Here is a 27718-nt window from a genome sequence, read left to right on the forward strand (position 1 = left end):
GCGATGAGACCACAGGGACGACCGTCCTGCAGTTAAGGTGCATCAGGAAATCGCTGCCAGATGTATCTTGATGGAAGCATGAGCTAGTCCAGCTTTTGCCAGCGACAGTAAGTACGGTAGCAGTTATGGGGCTGTAATCCGTAGAGGGTTGATCTTCTGTTCACTGCACCAGACAGAGAACCTCTTCCACTTGTGTCCATAGCACTTGAGAGCTGAGGACGCCCTGGCTTTTGCAAGAACCTCTCTGCAGTCAACCGGGATATCGTACCCTCCAAAGTCTAGTGCTGCAGGAGCCAGGCCTGCAAGTTCAGCGACTCTGGGTCGTGATGAAGAATGGCGCCTCCTTCTCTGGAGAGAAGATCTGCGTCTGTCGACAGTTTGACTGATGGGGACGCTGACAAGTCCAGAAAGTCCGGGAACCATATCGGTCTCGGCCACGCCAGTGCGACGAGGATCATCCTGCACCGGGACCTCTTGAGTTGAGGAGCCTGAGCAGCAACTGCAACGGAGGGAACACATACAGGAACAGGCCGTCCCAGGGGAACGAGAAAGCATTGCCCATCCTTTCGGCTGGGGGAACCTGCTGGCGAACCTCTGGCACTTGGAGTTTGTCGCCGCCGCGAACAGGTCGATTGGGGGTTTGCCCCATCGCCGGAAGAGTTGATCCACTTGATCCTGGTGTAGTTTCCACTCGTGGCACGAGCGCAGCTCCCTGCTGAGTGAGTCGGCGATGGTGTTTTTTATCCCTGCTAGATGAAAAGGTACCAGAAACATCCCCTGGGCAACGGCCCAGTGCCACAGATCCTGGGCTTCCTTGGACAGGGCTGGGGATCTGGTTCCTCCCTGCTTCTGGATATAGAACATTGTGGTGGTGGTGTTGGTGAAGATCCTCACCACCTTGCCCTTGAGGGACGGGAGGAATGATTTGAGGGCCCGGAACACTGCTCGGAGCTCCAGTATGTTGATGTGGAGCGGCCTCTCCTCCGGGAGCCACAGGCCTCTCGCGTGAAGATCTCCGGTGTGCGCTCCCCACCCCTCCAGGGAGGCATCCACCGTCACCTGGTATGCTGGGGTCTGAAAGTCCATGCCCGCTGCGAGATGCGCGTGGGTGCCCCACCATCGAATTGCTTGGCGGAATACATTGTTGAGCGAGATCTTGTCCTCGAAGCTGCCCGTCGCTTGCATCCAACGGGCGTTGAGGAACTCCTGCAGAGGACGCATCCGAATCCTGCACAGGCGCATCAGATTGTTGCAAGAGGACATCATCCCGAGAAGGGACTTGATGAACCTCACTCTGGCCACGCCTGTGGCCAGCAGACGCTGCACCTTGCCCAGGATGGCCTTCGTCCTTTCTTCAGACGGCGAGGCCAGTAGCGCCACTGTGTCGAGCTTGGCTCCTAGAAACAGTGCGACCTGCGACGGAACTAGGTGGGATTTGGGGAAGTTGATGCAGAATCCCAGGTCCGTGAGCAGCCGGACGGTCTTTGCTGCGTGTTCGACGGCGAGCTCCCTTGTTCCTGCTCGGATGAGCGAATCGTCCAGGTAGGGGTAGACGTGGATCCCCTGCAGGCGCAGCCGCCCCGCCACTGGAGCTAGGCACCGACTTCAATCCGAATGGGAGGGCCTTGAACTGGTAGTGCCGCCCTTGGACTAGGAACCTGAGAAACTATGTGTCCTTTTAGGATGGGAATGTGAAAGTACGCATCCTCCAAAGTCAACGACAATAGGAAGTCGCCATCCTCCAGCTGGCCCAGCACGTGCTGGAGGGTGACCATCCGGAACTTCTGTGCCTTGATGTATTTGTTTAGCCGACGCAAGTCCAGGATGGGACGCCAACCTCTGTCTTCTTTCTGACGAGGAAGTATCTTGAGTATACTCCGGAGCCCCGGAGCCTCTTTGGGACGAGCTCGATGGCTCCTTTCTTGAGCATCGTCCTTACCTCTAACAGCAGTTGAGGGACGTGGTTTTCCTTCCTGGCCACGGGAGGAATTCGGAGGCACTTCTTGAGAAATTCCAGATTGTGCCCCTGGGCCAGGGCATCCAGCACCCAACGGTCGGAAATGGACTCCCACCCGCTGACGAACCTCGTCAGCCGGCCTCCCACCGGGGTGCTTCGGTGGGGGCCCGGCGCGACGGCCGGTTCAGTCTTGTTTGGAGGCGGCCTGACCACCTTGGCCTCCCTGGCGACGACGGCGAGATCCGCCCGACTTGCCTCGTCCCCTGTAAGCTTCTTGCGACGAGGAGCGGGCAGCCTGACAGTACATCGAGGAGCCGCTGCCGAATCCTTTGGAGGCACCTTGCTTGCCTCCGGAGTTCTGAAAGGGCAGCCACCATTGATGCAGAACTCCCAAGGCCCAAGCAGTCTCCTTGTCGGTCTTGATGGCCTACAGTGACTCATCCACTGTCTTTCCGAACAGATTGTTCCCGTCAAAGGGCATGTCCAAAACCTTGGCTTGCACATCTTGGTGGAAATCCATCGCCTTGAGCCACACCCGCCATCGATGGCAAACGCAGTTGCCCAACAGGTGGAAACCGGTGTCGGCAATGTCCGTGACCACAGTTATGGTGTGGTCCGACGCCACCTCACCCTCCTGTAGCATCGCCAGGGCCTCTGCCCTCTTGTCAGAAGTCCAACAGGGGGGGCAATCTTGTACCACAACTCCCTGTCGTAGCGGGCCACAATCGCTAGGGTGTTGGCTGCCTTAATCATAGTCGCCACCAACGAGATGACTCGTCGTCCCATGGCATCTAGTTTCTTTCCCTCGCCGTCCGGTGGGGAAGTTGAAGCCAAAGCCCCCCCCCCCCGCTTTCTTCTTGGCCACTGCCGAGACGACTGAGTCCGGGGTCGTTTGTGCTCTAAGGCACAAAGGGGCACCGTCGGGGACCCGGTACTTCTTCTCGTACCGGTCCCTTTGGGCAGGCATTGTGGACGGGTTCTTCAGGAGAGCAAGACCCTCGCCCCAGATGTCATCCAGCAACGGCACTGCGCCGTTGGTAGAGGAAGCATTCCTTCTTTTCTTCGGGGCAGAACTGAAAAAGCTCGGACACCCTGGTAATTATGGCGTGGAAGCAGCCAATTTCGTCGGGCAGAGACGCCCGAGGAATCGGAGACGGGAGGTCAGTCCCGCCATCGCCGCTGTCGTCATCCGTCCCCGTCGTGGCCATGTCTGTTCCCGTGTCATCTCGTGGGACTGGGGAAGGCAACGAAGGCTGAGAATGCTGTGAGGGCTGAGGGGGACCGGATGAATTCTCCTCTTGTTTGGAGGGCTTCCCGACGGACCTGGTTCAGCAGGGTCGTCCGTCGGGGGTAGGGGCAGTCTCGTCCTTATCGCCGTGCATAAGGTTTGGATTGCCGTCAAAATGGCCACCGAGATATTGTGGCTCGGGCTGCGACGGGCGTGCCGCGAAGCGACGGTTGTTCCTCTTCCACAGGAACCGCGTCGTCCCCCTCGTCGGGATCCCTCCCTTGGGACTGGGCCTCTTCCAAATTTTCGGTCAGTTCCTCCTCGAAGGTTGTGTCCGTAATGGCCTCCGGGCCCCCCACCCCCTCTTTTTCCACCAGGGTCTTCACGGGGGTCTTTGAGGATTCCCTTCGCGGAGGCAGGGAAACTCTGGGCCCCGAGGTCACCTCCACTGGGATAGCCTCCACAGGCTTCGCCAGGGCCGCGGCGACTCTTCAATCGAGGCCTTGGCCGGGATCAAGGGCTTCACCACCTTGGGTGCGCTTGAGGCCTTCACCTTGGGGAGAGGAGGGGGGGGGGGGTCACCGCCTCGCTCCCCTTCGGTCTGTTCCTTCAAGATCGACCGGGGCCTCTGCAGAAGCTTAGCCGGGTTCTCTGGTTTTCTCTTCCCCGAGACAGAGAGTTGGCTCGGGGTTGATGGCATCGATGAAGGTGCGCCCTGCCTGGCAGCCGAGGAGCCAGACCGTTCGGCGCTCCCGATGCACGCGGACACGCAGTGCTTTGCCTTCTGTTGGGCCCTTGTCGCCGAGGCACCCTCACAGGACTTCAACCACTCGGACTTCTTCTCACCTGCTGGGCTCTTGCCCTCCAGCCAGTTGGAGAGACGTGTCCGACAATCCCTCATAGTCCGATCCGACATTTCATGCAAAACGCACAGTCCTTCTCCACGTGCGTTTTGTACTCATGGAGGCAGTAAAGGCATTTCAAATGCTCGTCCTCGAACACATTTTGTAGGTTGCATCCAGGGCAGATCCTGAACAGTTTGCCGGGAGTCGAGCTTCCCTTCTCCTGGGCCATGTTCTTCTCGTCCGCTAGGTAGGCCTCAGAAACTTCTGGAATCCTCAAAGAAGCGTAACACGACGAAAACTTCACCCTTGAGGGGCGCAGATAAATCAGAAACGGGTCCCCGTTGATCGGAAGTAGAAACGGTGGAGCTTGAGGCTCGATTAAACCGAAAAATTAGATAAATCTCTTTGAAAAGCAAAAAAAAAAGCAGTAAAAGCTCGAGAGCTAGGCACAAGGACTCCCAACACTTGAACGTGCGGTAAAAACCTGAGGATGGATGCCAGGGGCTGGGCTTAGGGAGAGGGCAGTCATTGGCTGGGGACAGTATGACCCAGAGACCAGCGATTGGTTACTACTCAGAAAGACAGATCAGAAACGAAACTGATACCGATACTGATTTTTTCCTTACCGAGGATTCCCAGCCTGACGCCAGGGAATATTCATGAGCATGTGAATCCATGCCAGACCCCATGCTGGAGAAAGATTATTCCTCAACTACCAACACTCGATCATACTAAACTTCAGAAGGTAAAAAGTCTCTGCACCATAACTGGTTCTCTAATTAACGCAAGATCCCTTGTGGCACACCCCACCGAAATAGCAGACCTATCATCTACAGATAACCTCAACTTCCTTGCAGTCACAGAATCTTGGCTACAGGATGCCTCAGTCCATGCCCTTTCTCTAGCTATCCCCGAGAACTACCAATTACTCAGAACAGACCGACCCAACTCAGGAGGGGGCCTAGCCACCATAGCCAAAACCAATCTAGCTATGAGACTCTTACCACCTCCACCAGTTAAATCCTGTGAGCTACTTATGGCTAAAATGCCCATCTCTAACCAACGCACTCTAACCATCTTTCTGCTATATAGACCCCCAGACCCTATTGAGACCTTCGAAGAGGACGTGTCCAGCCTACTAGCTAACAACGCTAAAGATACATCACAATAACTAATCCTAGGAGATTTCAACCTGGGTTTTAATGATCCTGAGGATAAACATGCCCAGGCTTTGGCTTCAACCCTATCAGAGTACAGACTCTCCCAAAAGGTCCTTGCACCAACTCACATCAAAAAGGGAGGTCCGTTGACTGGGTGGCCGACCGGAATTGTGAGACGGAGATCACCAAAGTAACCCAACAATCCTGGACTGACCATCACCCGATGACTTCTCGCTAACACTAGACAAACAAGAAGCTAAAGACACCATCATGGCTCCACCTCTACCAAGTAGAGGTAAGAAACAAATATTACAACTGATAAGTTACTCCCCCTTATCCTTCCAGCCCTGAACTCTCTCCAGCAATACCGACCTCACATGTTTTGTCGAAGTGTTTAATAACACTATGGCTAAAGTTCTCGACGATATTGCCCAGCTTAAACTGTGCAAAAGCGAACAACAAGCGCACCTTAATCCATGTTTCTCTCTCCACCAAGACCTTAGACTAAAGAAAAGGGAACTAAAAACCTGATGGTACCACACACCATCTGAGGAAAACAGGACACTATTTTCCAATTTTGCTAACTAATATAAAAAAAGAAATAATCCAAACCAAAAAATCCACATCTACAATGCAAGAATCTCCAACACCAGCTCTAACACCAAGGACCTTTTCCTTATCCTCCAACTGGAATCCCCTAGTCCTCCCCCAGACACTGTACCCAGGATAAACTATGGTGCACCAGCATGCGCTAATAAAATGTCCACATTCCAAACTAAAAAAGCCAATAAAAAAAGCTTTGCTTCAACACACTGTACCACAACCCCCTATCCCTGCAGAGTCCATTCACTGTCCTGTACCGTTCAGTTTCACTAAAGTCTCCATTTTGGATACAGAAAAAACCATCCCATCATTGAAACCATCCAATTGCCAAGGTGATAATTGTCCTGCACCAATTATTAAAGATGAAGCAAGAGACTTAGCACCTGTTATCATTAAACTGATCAATGCTTCTTTCTCCAACAACATCGTCCCAGGTAACCTAAAACATTCTTGGGTTCTACCGTAAAAAACCTTGGACCCTTCCATTCCTACCAACTATAGGCCCAGACCACCCTGACTACCACCCTGACTACCAACAGAGCACACGGCAGGCCGCCACACCACGTAAACCATGTCGGCTAAAAACGCCAGAGGCAAACATAGACAGACCACTATGGAATCCTTTGCCGCCTCTGGGGCACCCGGCCCGGACGCCACCCACGCCAGCAATGAGGCACCAAATGCAGAAGGGCCTGAACCATCCAATTCGCAACTTCTGGAGGCCATCATGTCACTCCAGAATACCATGGAAAATAAGATAGACGCTGTGGCCATAGACTTGAATCTGCTACGTCAAGAGGTGCGATCCATTGCCAACAGAACAGACACCCTAGAAACCCAAATGAAGGAACACTATGAGTCCAAAGCTAAGCTCTCAAAGGAAGTGGACGTCCTAGTACAGAAGGTAAAGAACCTCGAAGATAGAGCCGAGGAGGCAGAGGGAAGGGCCCGCAGGAGTAACATCAGAATCATCGGCCTACCCGAGGGAATCGAAGGCAATGACCCCACGAAATACGTCGAAGACCTACTTATACACGAGACTGGCGCGGGAAGCTGTCTCAAGGCTTTACTATTGAGAGAGCCCACCGATCCCTGGCCAGACGGCCGCCACCTGGAAATCCGCCTAGGCCTATAATAGCCAAAGTACTGAATTATAAAGACAGGGAAGCAATCCTGGCCTTCTCCAGGCTGGGCGGTTCCATACAGACAGACTCCGCCAAGGTCACCATTTACCCCGACTACACCCTACAGGTCCAGAGAAGCAGGGCTATGTTCAACCACACCAAAGCCAGACTAAAAAAGGCAGGATTGCGATACATGCTCCTATATCCGGCCAGATTAAAGGTCCTTCACAACAACAAGGCCCATTTATTCGATACTCCCGCTGAAGCGACTGAATGGATGGATGGACAGAGCACAGATCCCAGACTGGGAACCGAAACAGCACAAGCCTAAACCGCCCGTCCCATGAGACCGCTCATACTATCCCCAAGCAACATCTACCACATACTCGGAACTACTAGATAAAGAGCGGCAACCCAGATGCAACCGGAGCCACACTGACCACGGAAGTACTTCACACTTGTTACAATCAAGAGGTGAAGCCACACCCGCCCTAGAACTCTCTTTTTTTGGGTAATTACCCGCCCGTAGGGCACCTAGGGACTTAGGTCCATGGGGCAGAAACGGGAATGTCAGAACGGGGGATACCCCGCTAGACGAGTTATGTTACAAGTTCAGTTAACAGTTAATGTTTATGGGGACAAAGAAGTTCAAGACCAACAAACACACCGCAAACCACTAAAACACCCAAAGATGTCAATGGAACTGATCAGATTCACTCGCCACATGATAGGCCGCCGAACCAAGAGCCAGACGCTGCCGGGCAGCCCACCCAGGTACTCTCACCCACACCACATTCATGGCTAATGCGATTAGAGTAATGACATGGAATGTTAGAGGGTTGAACAGTTATATTAAGCAACACAGAGTCTACACCTTCCTTAAACGCCACAAGATAGGCATTGCCTTATTACAAGAGACCCACCTGAACGCACGGAAATTAGCAGCGCTGGCCGGGGTGTGGAGGGGGACCCTAATAGGCACCAAGTACTCCAGCTACGCCAGGGGGGTGCTAATATGGATAGCCCCTAACATGCCCATCAAGGTGACGCACACCAACATCGACGATGAAGGTAGAATGGTCCAGATACGTTGCACTATAGAAGGCAAGGAACTATGCTTGGTCAACACTTATGCCCCCAACCACGACGCCACGGTCTTCTTTAGATCATTGTATACCCGATTGAGCCCAAGCCGAAATGGCACGGTCATATGGGGGGGGGGGAGGAAATCACAATTGTACTTTAGAGCCACGCATGGATAGATCAGACGGTAAACATTCTCAGCCCTCCCCGCCCGCAAAAATATTAAAGGCCCTTACACAACAATATGCCCTATGCGACCTCTGGAGAGCACAGCACCCTGAGGGTAGAGCGTACTCCTTTTATTCACCACCACATGCAGTACACACTAGAATAGATAGCATACTGGTTAGCGATGAACACTTAGACGCGTTTGAAGACACTCAATACCTGGCTAGAGTGCTGTCGGACCACTCCCCTCTGATGACCACATGGTCCCTAACTGCGCCCAGACCCCCTATACCCACATGGAGGCTCCGGAGTGAAGCGTTACTAGACAAGGCATTCTGTGAACAGATAGGGCAATGCACATCCGCCTACTGGCAAATAAATATAGACAGTGTCCAGCATATCAACACTGCCTGGGAGGCATACAAAGTAGTGATAAGGGGGGACATGATAGCCGCCGCAGGGGGCGCCCAAAAATCCATCACTTCCCAACTGACGCGTGCAGAAGACGAGCTACAACACCTAGAGGCTGCAGCCTCATCGGACCCTGCCCAAATATGCAGAGCAGTTGAACTAAAGCAGGCCTGCCTGCTGCACTGGGAGGCGCTCGGGAGGCTCTGCTATGACAAGCACATTTAAAGAAGCCATGCCCTAGGCGACAAACCTGGGAAGTTGCTAGCGTGGCTTTATAAACGAGAGGCCTCTAGACAACCCATCTGCCAAATCCGGGATGCAGCAGGGCTAGAAACATACTCACAAATGGATATCAACCGCACTTTTGCAGAATACTACCAGAAGCTATACACTGACCCCTCACCCCCCCACTGACATGGCAATAGAGGATGTGTTAGACATCATTAGGCTATCACACCTCGAGGAACAAATGGCAGAGTCCCTGGAAGGCCCTGTCACCCCTGAGAAGGTAGCGACCGCCATCAGATCGCTGCCCTCCGGGAAAGCACCGGGACCAGACGGACTCCCAGGAGAGTTCTATAAGACCTACGTAGATACACTGGCCCCGTTAATGTCCCAGGTGTTCAATGAGGCGTATGAATTAGGCTACCTCCCGGACACCATGAGAGAAGCAACCATCATCCCACTGCTAAAGCCCAACAAGGATGCCACAGACTGTGGGTCATACAGGCCCTTGTCCCTATTAAATGTGGACAGCAAGATTCTGACGGCAATATTGGCCATGAGGTTGCGCAGCGCCATCCCGATCCTGATCCACCAGGACCAGACAGGGTACGTGCCGGGCAGAACCATCACGGAAAACCTGCGCAAACTACATCATGTCATTTACAGTACCGAGGGTAGACGAGAGAAATGCGCAGTAGCGTCTCTGGACGCCTCAAAAGCGTTTGACTCGGTTCGCTGGAGGTGGCTCCTAGCTACCTTGTCCAAAATGGGGATGGGGCCTAGCTTTATTAAATGGGTTACACTCATTTACACTAACCCAGAGGCCAGAGTGCGCACCAACAAAACGTATTCGGACAAATGGAGGTTATCCCGAGGTACTAGACAAGGTTGCCCCCTGTCCCCCATGCTATACATCCTCGCCGTCGAACCCATAGCAGCATACCTCAGACAGGAATATGGAGACGTAGGCATCGAGATAGACGGTGTATCCCATTTGCTCTCTATGTACGCATACAATATGCTCCTCTATCTGAGGAACCCTGAACACACACTGCCCTACATTCTAGAGACCCTGGAGGGGTTTCACAGAATCACTGGCATCCACATCAACCGTAGCAAATCCTGCTTGTTCCCCCTGGCGGCCTTGAGCGGGCTTGCAGCCGACAAGCTCCCTACACTAGAATTGAAATGGGAACCCACCTCCTTTAAATACCTGGCCATTGTGATCCACAGAGACCCTAAGACGGAACACATCCTTAACACAGTCAGGGCAAAGGAAGGCCTAGCGAAATCAATGAACTTTTGGGGCAGGCTGCCGCTTTCGGTGGCTGGCAGGGTGGGGCTGCTCAAGATGGTAGCATTACCTAGGCTTCTTTACCATCTTACCAACGTGCCATACAACATCCCACATCAATTCTTTAACGACTTACATAAGCTCTGCAGAAAATTCCTGTGGCAGGAAGGAAGGCACAGAGTGGCCCTGGGCACGATGCAAAGACCTTATGACAAGGGAGGCCCGAGGGTCCCCAACTTTGAACTTTACTATTTGGCCGGACAGCTAAAACATGTGATCCAGTGGATGGCGCTTCTACAGACACCCGCCTGCTGCAGCCAAGCATCGCCCAATTGCTACTGAGAGACCTGCTGTGGGTCGAGCCATGCCAAAAACACCAATACCCATACTTAGTCCAACTTGGAACTCAGATTTGGAAAAGAGCCAGTAAATCCATGAGCCTCAAAGACCCCTACTCCCCACAGATCCCGATAACTGCACTCATGGTAAACAGACCAGGGAGTCGGAAAGCTGTGCGGCGTTGCCACCCTGGGGGACCTAGTGGATGACCAGGGCATCCTGACATTTGCTGAACTGCAGGAAATCTCTGGATTACACACAGGTCAATTCCTTCTGCACAATGCTGTAGCGAAGAGGGTTGCTGCCCGCTGGCCATCTGTAGAAAACTTGGACACAGGACATGAAAGGATCGAGAGCCTGCTGGCGGCGGAAGGGGGCCACGAGACCTCCAGGGTTTACGAAACGTTGCTAGACAGTACTACCCAGCACAGCCTCAACTGCAAGGCAAAGTGGGAAATGGAACTTGGACAGCAATTTGAAGAAGCTGAGTGGGAATCCATTACAAGATACCACAAAAAGGTATCTAGAAACGCCAGATTTCAGCTTATACAGTTTTACATAACAAACAGAGCATACCTCACCCTGGCTATCATTTCCAGATTCAACGAAGCCAACAGCAGGGGATGCCCCAAGTGTAACGAACCCCACGCAGATATGACCCACATGTTCTGGGGGTGCCCCGCAATACAAACCTTCTGGACACTAATCAAAACCAAAGTGGCTGAGGCTGACTTCACCCTGGAGGTGCATACGCCCACGCCCACAGCATGCATTCTGGGAAGATACCCCAGGAACCGGAAGAACAAGCCACTGAATAAGCTAAAAGACCTAATGTACATTCTTGCAAAGCGACGCATCGCCATGTGTTGGAAACGCCCCCAGGCCCCGTGTTTAGTAACATGGTGGGAAGACCTCCGGAGATGGACACAGGCCGAAACAGGGGCCTGGGAGAATGCCCAAAGCCAGCAAAGACTGGACACCTCTGTCGACCTACTCCAATGGGTGGAGCTCACGGTGACGCTATTCAGCCCCAAGACGGTTGACTCATCGAGTGAAAGTACGATCACTGTAGAATAATGAGGAAAGGACCTTGCGGTGCAGAGCGAAATGGTCTTGCAAGTTGGGAGGGAGGGAGGGGGGGGGGGGGTGCGGGGCGGGTGGGGGGAAATGCAAATTGATGAACTTAAGGACCAAATGAAAACACCCATGCTGCTCCTCTTGTATTTGTCGGCAGCCTTCGACCTGGTTGACATGGCATTCTATGTAAATACCTGGCAACGGCAGCCCACTTTTCCAAGGTGCCATAGCATGGGTTCAGTCCTTCCTTGATAAAAGAACAATGTGTGTTTTCTCTCCATCGGCCTCTGCTGACCCTATCCAAATCACATGCGGCGTTCCACAGGGATCCTGTATATCACCAACTATGTATAACATATTTACCAAGCCCCTATTTGACAAATTGGACAGACTGGGTGTCATCTACACAAATTATGCAGATGACACTCACTCATTCCCCCTTCGGGCAACTTTGACAAAGATACGGCCTTGGTAAATAAAATATACATCCCCATTCAGGCATGGATGGCAACCCACGGTCTCTACCTGAACGACGAGAAAAATCCTGATCCTTGGGTCTCAGTTTTAAAAAAACTGACCCCCAACTACTCTGCCTTTAGCATTGATGGTAACACCATTAGGGTAGCTAAGGAAGTCAAAACCTTAGTGTTTTACCTTGACTCCACCCTTACGTTAAAAACAGGTTAATTTCATGGCATCATCTACAGCTTACACCTGCAAACTCATTAGAGCTTGTAGGCCATTCTTATCTAAAACCAGTTGCATTACCCTTGCCAACACCCTAATAATGTCAAAACTGGATTACTGCAACGCCTTAAACTAGGAGCCAATAAGTACATCCTGGATAAAATACAAATTCTACAAAATAACGCTCTCAGGACCGCCCTGAACATCCCTAATAGAGAACACATTTCCGGACACGACTGGCTACAGATCAACGACAGAACTTTACTTAAAACCATCTCTTTGACCTACAAATGCCTGAATAACACTGCCTCACCTTACCCAACAGAGAAAATGGTCAGGAGAACTTCTACATGACCTACTAGAACAGCCAACGCCTTCTGCCTTGAGATAGCTAGATTCAAGCTCATGAAATCGGGAGGCAACAGCTTCCCAGTGAAAGCCGCCCAATTCTGGAACACCCTTCCCCTAGCACTTAGAGATAACCAATCTTACCTGAGCTTCAGATGTAATGCATTAAACTGGCTGCGCTCCAATGACATATGACCCATTCGCTACCCATCAGTATTGTATGCACCTAGATAGAATGTATGACCCACCTGTATAGAATTACCTCGACGTATCATCCTACATGTTTTGCCCAGTATTGTCTATGTTATTTTTACTATGTCACTGTGTAACTATACCCTATGTATCAAGCTAAGTTTTTTTATACTATGCTGCGCCCAGTTACCTACGGGTTTGGTGCACCCTACAAAATCAATAAACAAAGTCCAGTGGTTGGGATGTTTGTTTGCAGCAGTTAGTTTCATGGTGGATGTGTGAGTTGTGTGTACCATTGAGATTAGACTCATCCATGGATCATGTGAGGTAAGTGTGGAGTATTGGGGGGGGGGGGGGGGGGGGGGGTCAGAAACAGGGGATTCGTAGTTGGTGGGTTGTGTCCCTTTAATTTTTGGTTCCTGAATTTGTATGGTCATCGGTTTTTCTTCGGTCTCGATTGGTATCGATGGCAGTGCCCATTTTGTGTTGGTCATTTTGAGTTGAACAGCCATGTTTTTTGTTGTTTTCTGAAGTTGAATCGTTACAGTAAGAAAAGAACAGTCGCAGACAAATACCCCTGTGCAAAGTATTTCCATCCAAAGTCAAAATTGAATTGTGGAAACAGCTTTGCGTAGCAAGTAACAAAAGAAAACTAAAAACAATGACAGAGTATTGAAATCAAAATAAAATATGGCCAGTACGTATAAAATAATTATCTTCCCTTCAGGTAATTAATGTTTGGCAAGTAAACAGATGAAAAATTGTACAAGGAATAGGAAAGCAAGTACATTAACTAGATACATGTTTTTTTAAAAAAAAAAAATTAAAAAAAAAGTCGGGTGAAAGAAAAAGCATCTCAAAAGTTAAATACAAAACTAACTCCGGCACAATTGATGCTATAGTCAGAGAAATAAACTCGAGACTAAAATACAGAGCTACACTGTGGGATTAGGTCCCAACTAGCGCTCCATTGTTTAAAGGGTGCAATGTTGACATGGTAAGAGTCCATATTACATGGCAGACATTAGTAAAAATGTGTAAGAAAAAAAAAAAAAGAAGGGGGCATAACATGCTGAAATATAATTGTTGCATTTGAAATTTCTTTACTCTTTAACCATACCTTTAACTTTTTTAAAAAAAAAATATTTGTTTTTAAACGCAGCCCCCCGTTAAAGCTTCATTATTCTGAATGCATGTTAACTACATAACACTTATATTCATGCCAGCAATTGTTCAATGCCACTGAACAATGTCAGCCCATCAGCCCAAAAAGGTGTAGCTATATAAAACTATTCTTTTTTTTATAAAAAAAAGCAAAACAAAAAAACAACACAGCCTGTAGAGGAAAACCTTCAAACATTTATGGGATCACAACAGCCAAAAAGGATAGTGCTCTCAAAGAGTCTTCTGATATGGTTTTCTCTTTTTTTAAAGGATCTGCAAAGTGTGGATTATGAGATATATTTTAGGTAAACAAAGAAATTAAGGATTTGAGAGAGAAAGTTGCAAGACAATGTAATGTGTTTAGCCACAAGAGCAGGTTTGACCACCATGGGACATTCCAATAACCCTGGAGTAAGTCAGCCTCCATGCTATTCCTCTTCTATAACGCAGTGCACCTCCGCATACAAGATTAGTACGATGGCATTTATCTATTACTTCCTTGCAAAGCCTTCATCACAAATCTGTTTAAACCGGATTAACCCCATTGCCCAGCTGTCTGTTTCCAGCTGAGCTTTCTCAGATGGACGGACGGACAGACCACTTACCAAATTGATATGCATGTGCAAACGGAGACCACTGTCGTGCAAGTAGTTTATGCCAGCCTCTGGACATTGGGAACACATTTCTCTTGTCTACATGCTGAACTGCTACCAAAATAAACATTTTAGCAGTACACTGAAAATAGACATTGTTGCCACAGATTCTCACATGACATACTGGGGGAATTGGCTCCATGTTTATTTAAGGGCTCCAATGTACACGATTGAGTATTACATGATCTATTTCTTTTCATCCATTTTGAGCTAATCCAACATGATTCACATCTTTAGTTTTTCAGCCTCTTGTCCAAATTTGTTTGAAGATTAATGGAATAATTCTTAGTTTTGGCGCCGTTGAGTAAATTGAATTAATGACTCCATTAAGACTGGTTGATTAACTATCTGGATAACATTTTGCTTAAAAACATTAGGATGTGTTTTATTCGGTACCCACGAACTCAACTTGGAGTGAAGGCATTGCTTAATATGGTGTCTGGTACAGCTTATGAAGGTTAACATGCTGCATAAGTTATAGATTATTAGTACTGTATGGGTTAATGTATACAAAATACCCTCAATCATGGTCGTTCATTTTAAAATGAGATTTCACCTTAATCTTTCTCCTCTCTACATGGTCCATCTGTGCTCAAGCATTTCATGTAGAATATATGACTTGTTTTCGCAAGCCACTCAAAGACAAAAGTAAACAGTTTAAATATTCACTCTTCTCAAGTTAAAAATACATTTTTAAAAACTGCTGTTCGGCTGATCGATTGGTTGAATACCATTGATACAACCTATGTGACCTCCAAGTTAACATAAGAGCTATATGTCGCCTGTGGTTTCAACAAAAAAAGCACTAAAAGTACTTTAGTGCCAACTTAAGCTGTCATTTTCCTGAGGTTGCGACAACCTCTCTGCCCAGACGTACACACTATGTAATGTTTTCGATACACCAGTGAATTGATAAGGTCTAGCTGGGCCAGCACCAATATAAAACAACAGTTCAACCCAGTCAGAAAACGGCAGAGAGCTGATGATCAACACAGCTTTAGTCTTCTTTGCATTTCTTTAAAGATTCATCTGAATCTACACAAACGTTTTGGTTGTCCGGTGCAATAATATTTGTAGTTTTAATCATTGTATCTGTCCGGTAGCAGTAGTTCTCTTTAAATGCAAGGTAATTTGCTAAAGTTCAAGCTCACAGCAAAGAATTGCCCTGTGGTCACTGTAGCCCGCTAGTGCAGAATGCTACCCCATAAAGCTTCAAATGGTGGCAGTTGAAAAAGTGCATTAGGCGTGTGTTAGCTGGACAAGGAGTGAGATTTCTGTTGCTTTCATTCAGTTTAAATAAAATATCTGTTGTAGATAACCAACACTGAAATAGCCCATTACTCCAGTGCTGCCAGCAACTGATGGACAGCGTCCGACAACGTACTGCCAATGCGATTGCACACGTAATCAGTGGAATTCCCTGCCGCCCACATCTGAAGCTCCAAAAAATCCTAAATACTCAAATGCACTGTCAGACTACAGATCCTGAGGCGTGAACCCCTTGGTCACGCAGTCCTCACCTATGGTTTGCCAATGGCTCCATGGCACAGGGTGTACATTAATTCACTCCTGGGATTTGCTTATACCTTATTTTTACTTCTGTCCATTTTAGTCAATTGAAGTGACCCAAAGCTACAACTTCCAGGCAATTAATTAAAAATTGAAAGCACAACACTGGAACATGGTGTTCCTTATGACATGGTAATCTGGCATCTCTATCCCTCATCTATGACATTACTGTTCACCCTCCTTCACGGTAACCGTTACAAATCCTGTACTGTTCACCTGCCTTACAGTAACCATTACAATCCCAAACGGTTCCCTAGCAGTAAGAGTGCCCTAGCAGTACACAAGCAGTAACAAGTGCCCTACAAAAACCTACAGAAAAATAAAACATAGCACAAAACACAGGGCTATTGTGGCAAACGAAGGGTCTCATGTACCAGGTGTTAGTTATTTCTTTCTGCACAAATTATCCTCGTTCCTTGAATGCGGAGGGGTTACCAATTACACAGAAGACAAAAAAAGCCATAAAAACATTTGTATTTGAAGAATGTTCTGTCACAACACCAATTATAAATACTTCATTGCTCCCCACAAACAGAAGAATAACCCACTCACATTTTCGTGCTTGAAGTAGCAGAGCATCTGAAGCTCTCTGAAGACCCGTTTACAGGACACAAGGTTCTGGAAGACATTGGGCATCTTCTTGAGAGCTACTCGCTTTCCATCTCGAGGGTCCGTCACTGACCTGGAGACGAGAAGAGACATTGCAATGTAATGTGGCAGTGAAAAGGCACATTTGAACGATAGAGAAGGGATGAAGGGAGCAAATTGCAGGAATAGAAAGGCCTGGAAGGAGGAGTTCCGTTATATAAGCAAGGCATAAAATTAGCAGTGTCGTTTGGCAATTTGCTATGCAATTATGCAGGTTTGCTAGTTAAATCGACACTTGTGTAGCAAAGCTAAAGTTCACCCGTTCAATTAAAGCACAGCTCACCCTACATTCCTTTCTTGCCCCCGTCTCTCTCCACCCTCTTTTCTCTGTTCACTTAATGGAGAGAGAGAGAGAGTGCAGAAGTAACCCTCTACTTCAATCGTAAGTGCCAAAGATCTGTGTGGGAGTGCTGTGTAAAATGTGTTTGTCAATAACTCTGAACTATACTTAATTGGGATGATATTTCTATTAAGATAATTTTTTTTGTCTTTGCCAGACAGGATATAGTTATCATGAAATTCCTTTCCTAAGTGTTACATAATGCATAATCACAGTATTGCTACTGGAAAACACTGGTCTCCAAGCTTTAGGTTAGTTACTGCATTTAAATCTTGTAGTTGCAACTATAATTTAATTAGGGAAAATTTGAAAATGTACATGATCACACAGCAAATGCTTTGATGGAAAACCCAGGTTTGTGTCATGCTCCTTGCATAGATTTGTGCAACTGGTGCTCAACCCATGAGCTGAACCCATACTCGGTTCACATTCTATGTTATCACCCTGTTGCTTTATACCAGTTACCCTGAAAGTGGAAAGGCCGAAAACTGAAATTTTCCACCTACTTTTGCCAGTTCTCTGCCTGCCTGCTATTGTAACAGTTTGAGAAACCACCCTCACAGGGAGTTCCTTCCCTCTTTTTTTAGCCCTATCTCAGGCACATATCATGAATCTTGGATCCACCCCCCTGAGCCAACAATGAGCCACGAACCAGGCCGGAGTATGTGAAATATATTTATATTTATTTAAATTAAAAGTAATATAAATTAGCACAAAAAAGTAAAAACACCACTTTATCTGTGGCACAACACAATCAACTTCTCTCAGCATAAACAAAATCACAAAAGTGAGTTATAAAGAACACCACAATTCTTCCGTTTCTGTAAATTTCAGTTCACAAAATAATTACACTGATCAATAAAGGCGGCACTTATGTAATTTTGTGCAATTTTGATTTTCCTGCAGGGTTAAAATGCAAGTCGTAGGATTTCAAGATGGTAATGATTTAAACAAAAACAGGGCGATTTATCTTTTTTTTTCCAGTCCCCCCCCCCCCCTGCTTTGGTCTATGTTGGGAAGTCAGACTGTAGAATTGGGGCATTTTGGATTTCAAACCCCCCACCCCTTTACTCAAAGGCCTGTGTTGATGAAGCTAGATAAAACAGGTTAGACTGATTTAAGAACAAAGACACCCCCCTTCCTTAAGAAGGCGGGGGTAGCTGGGCAACAAGGATTACCCAATAAAATTACAGGCTATAGTTTTCAGCACACACTGAAAAGTGAGCTTTGTTAATTTAGAATTGTAACAAAATTCACGTCGTACTGTTCTGCCAAATGGGGAATTAATTAAATTAATATTGTTGGTTACATAGGTTAATGATCTACACAGTTGTGCCCCCCCCCCTCCACCCACTACAAATGGAAAGGATTCATAGCAAGCAGACTGCCCCACCTTTTGGTTTCCCTGGGCTCAGTTCTAACATAGCAAACCTCGGTTTAAGGTTCAAGAAAGCCAGCTGCATCTCAGGACACTCGGAAGATAGGGCAGGGATCTCGTCACTCCACTCTCAAAGATGGCCTCTCACTCTCCAAAGGACCCAGTCAGCTCTGAGGCCTTCTTAGGAATAGCCCGCTCCACCCAGATACACTCTCCGCAATCTCCTCAGGTGTCTACTTACACCTGTTGGATGGTAGGCTTCAGCCTTCCTGATGGTCTGTCTCCCCTCTCCATCCTCCTGTCTATCTCCTCTGTCCATCCCTGCCATAGTGCAGCCCCCCCTTATTTAGCAGCAATGGCTCCACCTATTTTACAATCTTTGGGGAAGTACCCTGCAATAATCCCTACCACTAGGATTGGATAGTTAACCTTCTCCCTCTGCCCAAACTCAGCCTCCATGTCAGGATTGATTTTGGGGTCTGGAGCAACATCTGGCAATTCCCATTTGTCACCATCCTTTGTTCTCCTTTCAACTCTTTGGCAACAACTAGTTATTGATCACAACTTCATAATTTTACTAGCAACTGCCAAAATATATTTTCTGTTTCAGCTAATCACGGGGAATTAGATAAACCGACCACCAAATCTGTATCCTGTAGCACGGCCATCTGGCATCTTTCTGCCGTTTTTGCCGCAGACAGTTATGAATATATACGTTTTTAAACATATCCTTAATTTCATTTTCCACCCAATCACCAACTCTAACATTTGGAACATGTTCTGATCAGCCAGAAACCTAGTTTAAATGACCATTACAGTTCAAAGTCATAGGAAGATGAATTATATATCCTCAAAATCGCCTGGAAATTACATTAAAAAAGGGTACATAGATGAAATTCATCTGACTTCTGATGGCTGAGAAAAAAGGCCTAAATGATAGTAGGCATAAAATAAATTGTGAATCTTCATGTGGAACAAATGGACCTGCCTCCTGCCGTCCTGCCATTTGTTTTTCCTGGGGCAGCCGGTGCCTTGTCAGTCTCCTTTGTGTTGGAAGCTTGCTCTTTGAAGAGGGTGCCCTCATTTTCACACATTAGTCGTGCTCCAGCTGAAGGGTGACTTTTCTTGAAGTCCATGCTTTCAGAGCCAGTAGGTCTGGCAAACACAGAATTTTGACACCTTTAGCAGGACATTTTTATTGTGGTTGGTCATTTGATGGGAGATTTCACATCCAGGCTGAGAGTGGGAGTTTTCCTTTGTGAAGTTTTGCCCAAAGCCAGCAAAAGGGTCTACCTTGAGACAAAGTGGCTCTTCAAATGTAACTGAAGTTTTGTGGGTGAAACAAAATGTAGATTGCTCTTCGTCAACCCACACATCAGGTTTTGTTTTCCGGAGATTTTTCTGTGAGCAGTGCTATTTTTTCACTTTTACTTTTTTCAAACCATCATTTGCACACACATGTGAAGGCTGTTTTTGTTCTCAAGGAATAAAAATCCTGTTTTCCATGTGACTGGGATCTTTAAATCCACCTTTGTAAATTAAAATGCTGCTTGTCCATCGGTAATGGCAGGTAGGCCCCTTTCAAAATGACTCTTTAACCCCTTTCAGTGCCAAGGAGGAGTATGCTCGTCCTTTTTGCATAGACGAGCATTAAAGCCTAGCACTTAACTTTACTTGAAAAACAAAAACAAATGCCAGGCCGTTTGTTTCAGCATTTACATTCTTGCTATTCATGTGAAAGGGAGGTCTATTTGGGGCCTTTAAATGCACTCCACAACATGCCATCCACTCCGATTAGTCTCTTACTTTTTTCTCTTGCATAATGAATACACAAAGCTAACTAGATGTTAATGTAAAGTAGTGATCAATAGTTCCATCTACTCTGTACATCTACATATCTGCTGCAATACCATACACTGTGGTTAGCCTACAGAGCTTGCTTTGCTCTACGATTACATTATATATTTACACCTGTGAGAGTGCCGGCCAAACTGTTCTCAGAGCTTATAGTCATTTATTTGTATCCATTCATACAGTTAACATTTTACAGACACTCATCCAGGGCTTGCAAAGTCTACTCGGCCATTCAAGTAGATTGTATGAAGTGAGAGTATGATTTGCTGGGGATGTTTGAAACTTTCATTTAACATTTACTTTGTTTGAAGTAAATGCCAAATAAAAGTTTAACTGAAAGGTTGGCCTCTCTGCTCAGCAATGTACCCAAGGTGGGCTTGTGGTGACATGCACCATTTTCCGGAAGCCGATTAATATTTTTTCTAATATGTTGCCATGGGTCGGGTGCATTTCTCTTCGGTCGAACAGATAAACTAAGTTACTCGACCTGCAGATCTAGCACAATTTTAAAGAATTTGCCAGGCCTTACTCATCTCACTAATCTTAATTCAGCGGTAGACAAAAATGCTATATTTTGTGTTTTGGGTACAAATAACATCTACTGACAAACCTCCTCCTCGCAACAGCCTCTCCTCAATCTTCCTTCATCCTCCCTTCAACTAATCCAGAATAGAAGTGCGAGATGCATCCTTGGCCTCGAGCCCAGGGACCGTATCTCTCATGCCCCAAAATCTATCCACTGGCTCCCGGTTGCTGCTAGGATCAAATGCAATACCCTCTGCATCATCCACAAGGCTTTCTGTAGCCTGGGAACTCTGCTACATCCAACTCGCTCTTCCTAAATACCTCCCAGCTAGCTCCAACTCTCTGCACATTCAGCCGCCTCTCTAAGCAGAGGGTGGGTGAGTGAGTCGATCTCTCTCCTCCACAGTAGGCTCCCTCTGGAATTGTCTCCCTGCCACCCTCGGGCTTTAGACAGCTCTCCTTAAGTTCCAGAAGCTCAAGACCCTCCTTTTCTCTTCATCTTCCCTGCTAACATCGCAGTTTGCCGCAGGGACTGGCTGCCTGTTCCCTCTGAGCTCTACAGGGCATTGTGCCCCCCCACACTTAGCATGTGAACCCCTCACCCACCCCCCATGCAATCCCTGGCGCTTGCCCTCCTAGCCTCCCCTTAGCACTCAGCCCCAGTGTCCCTCGTACCCCCCCACTCTTCAACCCCCTCTTTTTTCACTTGCACCCTCTCCTCTTTACCCCTCACTTCCATTCCCGCCCTAGCACTTGGCATTCGCGCAGACCAGCACTCTCCCTTCCCCCCCACCAACTTGCACTTCTTGTTACTGCACTTGCACGATCTGAAGGTCAAGGCCTAGAAGGACTATTTTTTTATCTTTCTCCCTCCTCCCCCCCCCACTCCCCTAACTCCCGCTTTTGTCTTGTGACACTTTGAAACTCAATTTGTTGTATAGCTGCCTTACAAATACCCAATAAATAAATGTGTGCTTCCTCTCATTACACTACTCGTTAATCTGAGGAGTCAGAAATGCAAGGCGGACAACTTGTTAAAGGTTTTTCACAAGTAGCCAAAACGCCTCACTATCCCCAACCTAAAGGATTTTTCCTGCCCATCAAAATAAAGCTAAATGAAAACACTAATAAAAGTTATCTGTCCCTCACACTTCCACATGCATTAAACTCAGAAAGATAGGATATGGCAATTCAAGTTTAACAGAAATAACACTTGTTCAACATAAACCAGGTAACTGTGGACTTGTACCCTGGGTCTAATCTCCCTCCCCAAATTCAAAGCAGGATTTCCAATCAAATATCTAAATAACAAAGGTCCTTTTTGTAGCCAAGTTCTGATCATAAATTTCTTCTTACTCCAAATGTCTTTCACTTAGCATTTGATAAATGTTCCACCAAATAAAAAAGTGTTAATCTCCACAATTGTAGTCAATAGTTCAACACAACTTCTGAAAACAAACATCTACAATTCTTCTATATAAACAACCATATTTGTGTCAGGGTGATTTCACCACAATTCATTAAACACATTTCTTCTCTACAATGTAGTAGTTCGATCATGTCTTCCTGGTCCCCTAACCTGCCAGGCCTACCACTATCATCTCTTTCCTGGTATACTTGCCTGCCAGGACAAAATCTCCTAACACTACTACAAGTAATCTCTGTCGGAAGGCTTGCTACAAACTTTGAAGTCTGACTTTCAACATCAAAATTCACAATTTCTCCTGGGAAGACATGATACAGATGGGCTGTTTGCTTTATTTGCACATGCAATGCAGGTTAGGCTCCTCTCCCTGTTGACACTTCCTACAAGGAGGGCTTCTCTCCTGGCTCTCTTGATGTAAAAGTTGGAAGTCCAGCAACGGCTGACAATATCCCTTTATTACACTTGCCTCTCTTTGGCTTAGGCAATGCTTGTCTCTTTATACGTGTCCGTTCGAACCACTGCCTCCACTTCTTCTGTTAATTCCTGAATGTCCGACAGCTTCGGTCATTTTCCTGCAGCCTGGGAAAGAAGCCCGCTTTACTTCTCCTGTACTCCCGGCGCTGGCCAGCCATCGGGATCAGGCCCGATAAAAGGAGAGCTGCTCTCTCCCGGAGGGACAGCCTGTCAAAATACCTCTTCCTGCTACGCATCCTCTGCACTTCAGGTGTTCACCTCGGCAGACCCGCTCAGGACCGTAATCCGCTTCAAAGATAGCGGCAGCTCATCGTCTTCATTTCTTTAATTCTGCTGCAACTGCGGCTGGCAACTCCAGCTACCGCTCCAACTTCTTGTTCTAATGGCCTGTACACTGGAGGAGCCTTAAATATTCAAAGGTCAGATTTGGTAGAGGGTCATTATAACCACTAGACGGCATACTGCAGTTTTGTGCTTCCCGAACCCTCTTTCCCGTCCCAGTACTCAAGGCATTGTGGGACTTTAATTACCCAATGATTTGGTTCCTTTTTACATTTAAAACTCTCAATTTTACAATAGGCCATCAAAACTTGCGTGTCTCTAGGGAAGTTGGAGGGTTCTCCCAATTCTCCTGACGCGAGTCCCCGCTTAGGTGAGCCTCCCACAGAAAACCACCCCCCACGTCAGAATCAGGAAGCGTCTGCCTTTCCCAGGCCACATGAAAAGGGTCCAGGCCAGGCCCCTTGGGATAATAACCTCTTATTTATCACATTAACCTATGCTCTTTGCACTCTTTCCAATATAACCTCACAAGACTTGCAGTGAAACGCCCAAGGTTCATGTTGCTTTAAAAATAAAGTAGAAGTGGGCAGTCTTCTGTTCCATCTGGAATAGTAAATGGTCCTGTTGTGGTCTCAAGTCAAGGTTACCGCACTGTGCAATGCGTCATCACACCAGGCGTAAACATTTCAAGTTGCAAGCTACCAGCTAAACATTAAAAAAAAAATTAACAAAAATAAAATACAAATCACTCGATACCTGGCACATATGCCAAATCTTACTTACGCATATTAAGTAGCTTTGGGTTTTCAGCCTAAGTTACTAGGGTGACCCAGGCGTGGAACCCTTTCTCACTTTCTTAGAGAGGCACAGCTCCACCTCACTGACGAGGCCCAACCAGACCTAAACACGTGTCTGGGGTTGCTGTTGGTACTCTTATTCAGAAGAGAATTGCCTGGCATTTCGGTGCTGGACTGCCCTAGGGCAGGACAAAGACTGATATGTAGTGGGCATTTTTCTTCTGTGGAAGGATGGTGAGCTAAAGAGTCTGGTTGAGACTCAAACCCGGGACATAGGCCGATAGAGAGCAACTCCCAGAACCCCTCTTACTTATACACATGCCAAATCACCATATGGTCATAGTACACATTTCTACCCACCACGAGTTAATGGCAAGTCGCTGGTGCATATTTTGTGGCTTGCTTATCACAATAGTGCTGCAAGTCAAAAGGTAGAAAGAAGAGCACGGTTTACCTTCTGATACAGACCATGGGGTTGTGCAGTGGTCTGTGCTATTGGCTCAGCATACCCAGGCAACTTGACGCCAACTCATCTACTCACCCAAAAAACATGCACAGCTTCTTAAAATGGAAAACTGTTCCAATGGGAGCAAGTCTAGAAATGTCATGGCTGGTTGCTATGTTCCTGCCTTTTTAGTATAGAAAAATGTCAGCCTTCTCGGTTTGGACAAGTTGCAACTGTTTAGTTTATTTTTGGGCAGCTCTATCTAAATGCAGTTGCAATATGCTAGGCAGTTCGGAAAGATTTTCACTTTATAGAAAGCGAGGACTGCTCCAGTTACTGGTCAACTAATCACCATTCTGATGAAATTAAAGGACCCGCCATGATCTGGTTTGATGAGATGTATGCACTCAATATTTAAGCAAGTTTTATTCCAATTTAAAATATGTCATCCCCCCATTGCATAAATGTTCATGAAAACAAGGGAAAGGTGCACACATTTCTATTATCTGGGCTTATTCTTCTGAAAATCTTTCAAGGCACATTTTGGATTTGCTTTTTAAGAGTTAAGCAGCAGTCGATTATTCCTTCAGTATACAAGCATGGTCTGTGTTTTAAATAGTTCAGGACTTCACACTGGGAACAAACTGCTGTGCAGATTTGTTGAAAAAATGCCCCCAAGCAAAAAATGCACGTAATGCTCTACCTGGAAATTAGTACTGCAGATGTAGTACAACAGTTCCTGATGCTGGTCTTTCTGTATTTTCCCTAGTTACCTAGCACAGTAGGGCTAATTCAGAACAAGGCTTGTGCAGGTATCAAGTTCTTGTCCACCCACCGGTCACTACCACCACACAAATTACTCAACTCTTGGGTCGGCTGTGTGTTTCTTGAGAAGAGGGTGCCCAAGAGAGTGCTTCAGAGGGGAGGGGAGGGGACGGGACGGCTCCAGAGGCGAAGGAGAGGTTGCAGAAGTCAGCCAGAGCAGCAGCGAGGGTGTCAATGTCATCCTTGATGGATTTAGACAACAGGGAAGAACCCGTTTTGGATCGGACTTGTCTAGAAACCTCGTCAGAGGGGAACAAAGTAAAGGAAGAGGGAGGGGTTGGGGGGGCAGCTGCAGGAGGGCCAGAGTTAGCAGATAGAGAAGGAGGGAGGACAGGATGCCATGCTTTTTCTTTTTTTTTTTAAATCGATGAAATGAGGGGCAAGGGTTGTGCATAGGGCCTGGGAGGCAACAGGAGAGTTAGGAGGCAACAGGAGAGGTAGAGACCGCAGCAGGGTAGACCAGCTCCTTGTAGATTTTAAAGAGTTCAGCCGAGGCCGCAGAGAAGCAGGCTTGGATGTGGGCTCTCTTAGTTAGGACAAGGAGCCGGTATTGCTCGGAGCAGGTGGCAGGCCAGTTTGTCAGAGGATGTACAAGAAGCCTGCCATTTCCTCTCAGCCACCCTACACTCACGTTTAACGGTAGCTAGGTCAGAGTCGTACCAAGAGTTGCACTATGATTTGGGCTTCAAGCGGATCCTGATGACAGGGGCAAGAATATCCAGAGTATCGAAGATAGAAGAGTAGAGCATGGAAAAGGCTGCGTCAGAATGTGTGTCAGTCAGAGGAGGAGGAGGAGGAGGAGGAGGAGGAGTAGGAGGAGGGGGTGGTAGGAGAGAAAGTGGCGGCGAAAGCCTCAACTGACACACATTTCATAGGTCGGATAACCGAGAAGGTAGATGGCAGGGTTGCAGTTTACTTGGCCTGAGTGTAGAGAGGGAGAGATGGGATGAAGTGACCACCCCAGGAGAGAGGAGTGGTCAGAGGGACGGAGAGGGGGAGATCAGAAGATCCAGCATGTGCCCTCCAGAGTGAGTCGGGCCAGAGGGAAGAATAGAAAGAATCGCAGAGGTCATGAAAGAGTCCAGAGGAGCAGCAGGGAGCATCCAGATGGATATTGAGGTCACCAAGGAGGAGTTGAGTGGTTGAGACCAGGTGGCCGAAAGATGGTAGTAGCCATGGTAAGAGTGGCCAGTAGAGAGAGAAAGCCTGCAACCAAGGCATTTGAAAGAGGAGTCGGTCTGCATAGGAATGATAGAGGCAGGCATCCGCTCCGGTAAGATCAGGGCTACACCCCCTCCGGACTGGGTGGATCTGGGTGCGGAGAGGATCTAGAGTATCAAAGCTTGTAACAGAGCTGGCCATGAACCAGGTCTCGGTGAGACCGAGGTCAAGTTCTTCCAGGAGGGGACAGATGTCAGAGGAATGTTTGACGGCTGAGCGAGAGTCGAGGGTGGCAATATGGAGAAGGTTGCCATCTTTGAAGGACTTCAGGGGAGGGGTACAGATCAGAGTTATGCCCTGTGGAGGTACAGAAGGAGTTGAAGACGGAGCCCGAGGGGGACAGGAGAGAAAGGATGAGAGGGCAAGATGGCCAAGGGGGAGGCACAGGGGAGAGGCAAGGTAAGCCGAGGAATGTAAAGCGGGGACAGCAGGAGATGAAAGGAAATTGATGAAGCGTTTATCAAAGATGAGGATGTTGGCTTGAGGCCCTTGGACCAAGACGGTGCCATTCAGATCGACATTAATGATGACCTTGGAGCAGTCGAAGGGGGCCAGGAGGGCCACCCAGCGGGTGCCACCATTAATGGGAGAGGAGGAGAAAGGAGAGTGCACAGAGACCATATGAAGAGTCCATAGATCTGGCGAGGGAACAGCAAAGAGGATGTCGGTGAGGGTCTGTCGGGAGGAAGCGCTGGTAGAAGTGTCAGCGATAGGGAGACCAGGGTTAGAGACCAAGATATCCTTTTTGAACTTCTTCCTACCAGACTTAGTGAGAAGGGAAGGATAGTCAATGTAGAAAGAAGATAGGAGAAACAGAGCACCATGGGTGGGGGTGGGGAGGAGAGAAGCAGAGGGGGAGGGTCAGGATAGGACCAGCGTGGCAGAAGCAGTCACTGGGCCAACCAAGTTCAAGACAAAGAACAAAATACAACCACAAAGGCACAGCAAAATTCAAAACACAGCTAAAGTCAAATTGGTAGCAGTAGGTAAAACACATGCAATCACAGGCTGTAAGCATGGGAGACAGTTGAGATGGAGAGAAGGGGGGTGTTATGGGGGGTAGGAATGTCGCCAGATGGAGGGGACTAACCCATTGTTATGGAGGAGAGAAAGTCATGGTAGTCCAGGTTCCAATGAAGATTGTGGGAGCAACATCCTCAAGTGATGGGGTGCAAGAAATTCCCAAACAGCGTACCAGCAGCACAAAAAAACAGATATAGAAGAGTTTTTGGAGGCAAAATGGGTGCCCGACCCAGATTTTCCTTTTTTCGATTGTCTGCAAATGCTGAAGAGTTCATAAGGGCACAAAGCAGAAATTACTGTGCAAGAATGCGCGAACGTGTGCACTGATGTTAAAAGCCCAGGGGGGCTTACCT

The 27718-nt window shown here is 47.6% G+C and overlaps 1 protein-coding gene across 2 annotated transcripts in view; it reads right to left on the reverse strand.

Moving 5' to 3' along the window:
• The window catches only part of LOC138580989 (serine/threonine-protein kinase NLK2-like), a 370858-nt gene that overhangs the window by 306425 nt on the left and 36715 nt on the right, over positions 1-27718 (reverse strand). For both annotated transcript variants that reach the window (XM_069651967.1, XM_069651968.1), the window contains exon 2: positions 16680-16809. In XM_069651967.1, the coding sequence (XP_069508068.1) occupies positions 16680-16809 (130 nt within the window). The remainder of the gene's footprint in view (positions 1-16679; positions 16810-27718) is intronic.

Source organism: Ambystoma mexicanum, chromosome 3p (genome assembly GCF_040938575.1).
Source record: "Ambystoma mexicanum isolate Mex_15411 chromosome 3p, UKY_AmexF1_1, whole genome shotgun sequence".
NCBI lineage: Eukaryota > Metazoa > Chordata > Amphibia > Caudata > Ambystomatidae > Ambystoma > Ambystoma mexicanum.